We start from the raw sequence: 8,461 nt of genomic DNA on the forward strand, positions 1-8,461 counted from the left end.
TTCTCCTTAACACCCCCAAAAACACTCCCCCACCACCACCACCACCACAAACCCCCCTCCCTGCTTCTCTCCAGCGCTCACGAGCGGCAGCCAAGACTCTCCATCTAGTGGGAGGCAGGAGGCTTTGAAGAGATCAAAGCCAAGGCCGGGAGCAGTTGCGCGCCCAGGGAATACGGGAGAGAGGCTTTCTGCTCCTCAGCCCTATTTTCTAGCGTCATGTTGGATTGCAGCTGTATTGCATTTCGCCAGTTTTCCTAATGCTCTTGGTTTTGACTTTGACATCAGTGATCCCACCCCACACCCCTCTCGGTTTCTTCAAAAACAAGGAGGGAGGAGTATAAAGAAAAAGAACGTGCACGGGGAGGAAAGAAGGGGTGGAAAAAAGAAGAAAAGGAAAAAAGGAAGAAGGTAAATGGATCCAAAGACTGATTTTTTTTTTTTTTCACAACTCCATAATTGGCTAGTTCAAAGGAGAGGAGGTGGAGAATGCAGCATTTGTTTTCAATTCCGCCGCCGATATGAAAGGAGCGACAAACTTTTATGGGCTTCCCAAAAATTAAAGACAGGCTTTTTTTCGCAGTCAAAGAGCGGGGTGTTTTTTTATGGCCAAGACCACACAAAATGAACTGATAGCAAGGCCCTCCTTTTTGTCCTCCCACTGAAAACTCAGCAGTGGAGTGAACCTCTTGGATAAATCCATGTACAGACGCACACAAATGCGAGTCTGACGCCCATTTGTGTTGGAAACTGCTGGACCAAAAGAAAAAGTGGTTTTGATGTTCAGCACAAGAACACAGAAGGAGGCGTGAAGAAAGAGTGGAGCCACAGCCATGTATTCATTTAATGACTCGGCTAATAAAGCCTGGTGGCAAGAAGGCACCCTTTGTACTGTAACTATGCGGGCCCTATACCAACCTCCTACACTGGGGACCATTAATATTTCAGCGCTGTCAGATACACATTGCATGTGAGCCTCTTTAGCACTCACACCCACAGCAGAAAGAAATAATGAGCTTCTGAAAAATATGAAACAGCAAAAAGAAGGAAGGACGGCGAGAGAACGCCCAAGACGGACTTGATTCATACAACAGAGCAGCTATTGATCATAGCTCTGTTTCTGAGCTGGACAAAGTGAGGGCTGTTTGAGCTTCTCTGAAGTCTGGACACAGCTGGCAGGATTTGTAGCCATGTTTCACCCCTGTGATCCCATCGTTCCCCTTGTCTGCAGTTTACTAGTTGGAGCTGCCGCTCGCCTCTTTATAGACCATCAAGCTGTCAGGATCAAGTCAGGAAAAGCTATTCATGATTTTACTCATTTTACGGCTGCATCAAGGAACAGTGAGGTACTGTTATCGGCCTTCGGGGACTGCTGCCATGTTTCACTCAACACTCAGACACTAAACTATTGACGTGGAGTCATCCAAATTGTATTTTCAGATGAAAACAACAACCATAGTATTTGTTTATGAGACTAATTTTTACCACATTCTGCACAGAAATGCATTAAATTATGCCTTTCAACTATGCACATACACACACAAGCACCCCCCGCCTCCATGTCTTATCCACCCTTACAGAAAGTCCCCACCCACACCATTCAAACAGAACTGGGCATCAGGGACAACCTTGGCGAGGCCTTCCACTGACCCCTGGAGATCAGCGGCAGACTGCTGGTGAGGAGTGAAGCCCTCCGAGCAGGTGCTGAGGCCCGAGCAGCAGCCTGCCCACGGATGCCTGACTGGCTGGCTCCAGGCAGATCTGTTGATTGGTTAAGCTCCATCTAATTCAGTGGGAGTATCAGAAACGAAGAAAGTTTCATCATCCGCGAGTCCCCTGCTTTGAGCAAAAACACGTGCCCTAAATAAACATAATAGGGTGCATCATGCGCATGTCCGCATGCGATGCTCAGGGGCAACTGCACTTCCCAGACACGTAAAAGCTCGGATGTTTAAAGCTTCACGCACTTGATATTAATTATTTTAACCTAGTAGATGTCTTTTATCTGCACATCTTAGTTTTCAAATACCGAAGGCAACAAAAGTAATGCTTTTGTTTATTCAACCTGCTCGCTTTGTTTTTCTGATGTAATAGCACTGCATTGTAAGCATGAAGGCAATAATGTGTTTTTCTGTGTCTATGTATTTGTCTGTAATGTTAGCAAACTATCTCATGAATCAGTGGATGGATTTTAATAAAACTCTCAGAAAGTAATCACTGGATGTACATTTATGACTTAGCTTTTGTAGCCAACTCAAAAATGTCTGTAGCTCAGTAAATTTTACAGCTACATTGAGCTACATTTGTGACCCATGCTGGCTGAGTCACTGAGGAAATTTTCAATATAGAGTTATATTATTATATTGAGTTATTATTATCCCAAGCTTTGCAGTGAAGCCAAACATTACACAATGGGATTTCCTGGTGCTACGGCAGCCGGCAATGAAAAATGGTCAATTTCAAAAGAAACTACATGGGTAAGAATTAAAAATATTATTTCTGAAGACATGCCCGTTAGAAAACCAATTTAACAGTGTGTTAGGAATATTATATGCTATTCTAGTAACTGGGATCGCTAGATGGCGTCTTTATGGACTAATTTTTACACAAATCTCAATTACAGCAAAAAAACAATATTTTCACTTTTATTGCACTACAACATGTGTGCATTCTGACTCTATTTGCCAGTACAGGTCACATTCTGGTGTGGTAGTAGCTGAAAGTCATCCCCAACGAATAGTGCTGACAGATCACCCAAGATCATCTAAGACTTTGCATGCAATATGTCTTCCTTAAAGAAATGGTAGTGTTTTTATGCAATAGCACTGAAGATACCTTCAAACATATGTAAAAAAAAACAATAGTTTACAGTAGCAACAGTTCAAACTAACTGGAGCACCTTTTGACAATGTTGCAAATCAACATACATCCTCTGACAACGCCAAGAATAATAAATAATCCTGAACCATTGTCTTCTCTTTGGTTCTTGTCTTAAAAAACACCACCACATACTGTGCAGAAAGAGAGTCGCTCAGCTGAGCTCCATTTACCGAGATGGAAACACTGATAAGGTGATTGCAACCACATGGTGTCATTAGCACCAAGCGTATGAAGTGAACGTGTCAAGCAGCTTTTCCACACGTTAGGGGACGAGAAGAAACTCTGGTGTTATAATGGGACGGATTACCAAACTCCACGACACAGCAGCGCTACAAGAAGTCTGAGGCACCGAGTGCTTTTTGTTTTTGTTTCTGTGTGGGGTCTCTAGTGCAGCCTTCGCTGTGCACACACACATATTTCATTGTGTAAGATCTGCACAGCAGATGACACTGACATCAGCGTGATGTTTCAAATTTGGTGCATGTGGAATAAAATGGACTAATTATACTTGTGCACTCCTAACGTTTTTTTTTTTTTTTAGATACTCAGATGGGAGGTCTGGACTTCCCACAGAATGCTCAGCCTGCAGTGAGTCTTTAAGAGACTGTTGAAAGGTGCCAAAAGCTGCCATCTAGGAAATGATGTGTGGACATGGAAGGCTGCTGGTTGATGCAGTGTTCTCTTTAACAGGGATCTTCCACGGTAGCACTGGGGGCATGAGCTCAGGACACACACGGCACTAAGGGACACCAGAGCGGTCCGACCAAATCCCGTTAGGTAAGCCTGGGTTAGTGATTCCACGCTGCGAGACACTGGCTAGTAGATCCGTCACGTTCCTCCTACATCAAAGGAAGCGCAGCGCTGCACCCCTCCTCCTCACCATGAGGATCTGCAATTGAGGGTCCAAAGGGGAAAAAAAAAAAAAAAAAAAAAGGAAGACTGCAAAGGAGAGACAGCTCTTTAAATCCCCACCATCACAGCAAAAAAAAAAAGAAGAACAGCGGTTCTATCTTCATGCTGTTACCCAAGACTCACAAGACTGTTCTTACACAGCAGGAGATCACAAACACATCTTCACAGTCAGGTGAAAGCCCTTGTGCTACATCTTCTGCACCATCAACATTTCAAGCCCAAAAGCTTGTAGGAGTGTTTTTATCTCATCAAACATGCACTTATGCGTTTACCTAAACTGATATGGTTGAATGTCATGGTCTCCATGTGTCTGACAACTTGTTTAAAACTTCAGGAGGAGCGTGCAGAACCTCGGTTGGTGCAGTTTTAACCACTGGTTTGTGTGACAACAGCTGCACGCTCCAAGAATGGATTTTGGGGGTCATTTAAAAATATGCACTGACTATTACATGCGTGACAATCTCGTTGAAGAAGCTTTCGATTCCAAATCCATCGCTGGTGTTTGGAAGACTAAAGAAGCACTTTTTCAAAAAAACAAAAAAAGCTCCTCAAGACAGTCGGCTCATCTTCTTCCGCACATCAAAAAAAAAAAAAAAAGAAAAAGTCGAGTGAAGATGGTGCTTTTAAGATCGGGCTTTGAGAACATTACAGGAGTTATTTTTATCATTTCTAGTTTTACACATCAAAAGATCAACAGAACAGAGACAAAGGACTCTTATCTGATGCATCTAAAAATGCTCCAAAAGGCTGCAGTCAAAAAGAAAACAAAAAAAGAACTGAAATAAATGACAGCACACCAGAAAACAAGTGTTTCTGCCAAAAAAAAAAAAAACACATAACAAAGCAATTTACATCAACTTGTGTATTATTTAAACAAGCAAAGCAGTTACTTAAACTAGAATAATCAATATTAACACATTTAAACATTTTCAGTATACTCCTAATTGGGTTTTTAACTTGTTTCCAGCATGTCCAAACTTGTAAAAGCAAAACGTTTCGATAGTGGTGGGAGAAAGTAGTGCAAAAATAGGCTGGTCATCTGTACAGTTATCAAACAATAAAAGAAATACTAGCCAGTAACCCTTTAAATTTGTTCAGGTTAACACTTTTTTTCTACCCCTGTGTGAAGATACACGTTTTGAGTAAAGCTTAAATAGAAAATAATGTCCTTTTAGGTAACACAGAATAGACATGTTTCAGTCAACATCATTTAAATCCACACGCCTGCAGCTCAAGTACCAAAAAACTGAGCTTCTGTGGCAGTCAGCTCATTTGGCTGAAAGTCCGAAAATCTGCTGACAATCAGCAGCTCTTGACGTCTCCATCATGAGCGGACAGCCTGTGCAGGAATGTCATGGTCAATGAAATCAATCTAAACTGCCGAGATCGGAGAGGGAAGGGTGGGGGGAGAGAGAGCGGGGCAGGGACTGGGGTTTGAGATGGAAGAGAATGAAAGAGAGAATGTGGCTTTGATCTCGGTGAAAACCGATCCCAGGCCTGCAGATACTGTGGCTGGGGTGGCCGGCAGCAGAGGCAGCGAGCTGACATCAGTGAGAACGCCAGAGGACTCGTGTTCCGTGATCCTTCCCTTCCACCAAGCTTTGGCTCTTGTTATTGAATAAGTAGGAGAAATGTATAAAGAAAAAGAAAGGGGGGGAAAAAATGGACTACCGTTTTATTGAAGACAGGATGAGGGGGAGAAAGCAACCACAGTAAAAAGAAAAAAAAAATTAAAGCTGGGCTTTAGAAGATTTGGCAGCAAGTGCGCCGCCTAACTGCCTGGCCTTAAACATCTGCACTTAAGAGTAATTTCCTCTCACACAGTCAGCTGGTCTCCATACAGACCTTTGAGTTTTTCAGAACCATCTGAGGGTATTGAAACCATAAACAAACCATAAACAACAACGACAACAAAACGGAAACCATCATATGCCCACATTTCCGAAAACCGAACCATTAGTGAACTGAACAGGGTGAAAAGCGTAAACTCCCCCCACAATGTCTCATACTTTCACTCCTGCAACTATTTCAGAGGAGAAGCCGTGCAATTTTAACATCATTTCTTGATAGAGTTGCGTGTGAAAGAAGATCCTTTGCACTCAGCATGTGGCATCTACCCCCGACACTCACATCTGCTTCTCAAAACTGACTCACAGCAACACAGGACTCACACTTCACAACTTTACGCTGCGAAAACAGGCTCGCCTGAACTGCAAAAACCCGACAGGCAGGGGATTTTTCTCCTTCCTCGCCATGTGGAGAGCATTTCCGGTCTTAGGCATCTAACCGTGGACAGACGGACTCAACCTGCTTGCCTTCTCAAAGTGCATTTCGGAGGATTGGGGGCAGGGGGGATCAGCTGCTGGCAAGTTCTGTGTTTTATGTCTGACTTTAGAGGAGAACTCTGCAAACGGGACAGACACCGGAAGTGGCCAGCGAGAGACCTGCAGCTGGCCTGAAATGAATACAGTTAGAGGGATATCTGAACAGCACTCCCACCCCTGGTCGACAAAAGAAGCTGTTCTGCAGGTCAGCCTCAGAGACTTCACGCCGAGCTAAATAGTAGTGTTTCGTTAGGTCACACAGACAAACACAACTGGAGATTTGACAGGATGGGAATAATGAATGTGCTGAAATCATGGCAGACATTTGCTCTCCAGGCGTCAGAGAGACTCGTCAAGAGGACAGGTGTTAACAGTGCTGGCGCTTAACATTTCAAAATTACAAAACATCAGAAAGTAAGATTATTTGGCGAGAGTGACTCCATGTAATATAGTAGGGTTTTCTCAAGTTTCAAGCAATTATTTCTTGTCCGGTTCATTTATTAATTTGTTGACGAACCCATTTCCAATAATTCTTCATTTCTAGAGGTATAGTTTTGCCTCAAGTTCCCGGTCATGCTATATGATCCTTTTTACCCCAAATCTTTAATATTTTTGTGATGCATTTGTTCATGTTTTCATAAAAACAGACCTATGACAATTTAATTGTTTTTGCAGCTTCACAAATAACTGTAAGTAACGAGTTTATTTTAATGACTAAAGTAACTTTTGGATTAACTGATTTATTGTTTGGTGCCTAAAATAAAAATAAAAATAAATCAAACAATGACTGGAAATGGATAAAATAAACAATGTCAAACATTTAAAAACCCTAAAAGGTAAACTGTCTATTGTGGTTTAAAATTCAAAAAGATATTAAAAATAAAGAGTGCAAGTCATTATCCTGTTCTTTTTTTTTTGTTATGTCAAATCTTGTAAACATTGCCTTTCAAAACATACAGTAAATGAAATGTTTTATTTCCCTTCAAGAACAGCAACACGACAATATGATCTGATTCAGAGTGTCTTAAAATTGACAAAATTCAGAAGTTTCCTGAATCCGCTGATGTGCAGAGCAACAGATTGTTTTCCTTCTTTAGGCTTTAGGGTCAGAATGTTAAATATGTTAAAGTCGACCCGTAAAACTGGGATATTTAAATTAATGACTGAGCTTATATCTAATCTCTACGACTGCAAAATGAAGCTGAGTTTCTGTAGATGCAATTAGAGTCGTGTGTTTTTGGTTTTCGTTAGACAGACAAAACATGTCAGAAAAAGTTGTTTTTAAGTGATACTTTACTGCTGTTTACCAGCAAAGACAAGTCTAGCATTTAACTCAAAACTTGAAATAAAAAAAAAAAACTTTAATGAGTTTAAAGCCATTTTCTCATAATTAGCATTATTGGGTCTTATTATTTAAATACACAAACAGAAACAACTTTATATCCTTGTGATCAAACGTTAAACGCTCATGTGTGATGGAGTTTGTCTGTCTTGTCACTGATGCACTGGTTACATTAGTTTATTCTCAACCACAGTTTGTGTCAGGATGTCCTTTCAGATAAGATGTTGAAAAATAAAATGGAAAAAGAAAGGAGCGGGAAACTTACCGTTCTGGGCATGGGTGGCGAGAGGGAGCCGTTGTTCATGTAGGAGTCGGTGTTCATGTTGCTCATCATTATGTAGCTCGGGTAGCCCGTGTATGGATGGCCTTTACTGTACATGTCTGGATGTTTTACTGATACAGAGAGAAACGTAAACAGGAGTCAAACCGCTGTGTCTGGGCCAAAATAACATGAACACATTCACATGCAGCAGAGAGAGGCTAACAGAACGAGCCGCCGTCAGAACGCTCACTCTAAAATGGCGCTTAAAACACGAGGAAACGTCTTTAAATGAAGCGTTTGTTTGAAAATGCAGTCCGGCTAACAAAACCGGCGGCAAACAAAAGCTGATCTTGAGCTTCACCTGGTCCCGACGCAGCAATGATATCACTGTCTGTCGCTTTAACCTATGCCCCGTTTTGCCTCGGCCTTTTGTTTGCCCCCTTTTCTTCCCGTCAAAGAGGGGAGGGGTGTATTATACAGAGGAACAAAGGAGCCCCTCTGTGCCAATTAGCACCAATTAGAAGAACATACAGACTGTGTCAAAACAGGAGACGCCCCAACTGTTTCTCAGTGCCTTTGACCCCGAGGGGGGGGGGCGTCGGTGGAAGAGGCCTCAATACAGCGCCACTCGCCAGTGGAATAAGGCCACGGGGCGGGGGGGTTCTGGTATACAGCCCGATGGCAACGTGGATCTTGTTGTAAAGAAGAGTGATGTTTGGTTTTGAGAGGGGGGGGGGGGGGGGG

The 8,461-nt window shown here is 42.5% G+C and overlaps 1 protein-coding gene across 3 annotated transcripts in view; it reads right to left on the bottom strand.

Annotated features, from left to right (window-relative positions):
- Window positions 1-8,461, bottom strand: part of lef1 (lymphoid enhancer-binding factor 1) — a 42,703-nt gene that overhangs the window by 30,760 nt on the left and 3,482 nt on the right. For all 3 annotated transcript variants that reach the window (XR_005232947.1, XM_017407589.3, XM_017407582.3), the window contains exon 3: window positions 7,721-7,848. Coding sequence is in view for 2 of the 3 variants with exons in the window: in XM_017407589.3 (XP_017263078.1) it covers window positions 7,721-7,848 (128 nt within the window). In the remaining variant the exon portion in view is untranslated. The remainder of the gene's footprint in view (window positions 1-7,720; window positions 7,849-8,461) is intronic.

The sequence above is a fragment of the Kryptolebias marmoratus genome, linkage group LG3 (assembly GCF_001649575.2).
Source record: "Kryptolebias marmoratus isolate JLee-2015 linkage group LG3, ASM164957v2, whole genome shotgun sequence".
NCBI classification, from domain to species: Eukaryota; Metazoa; Chordata; class Actinopteri; order Cyprinodontiformes; family Rivulidae; genus Kryptolebias; species Kryptolebias marmoratus.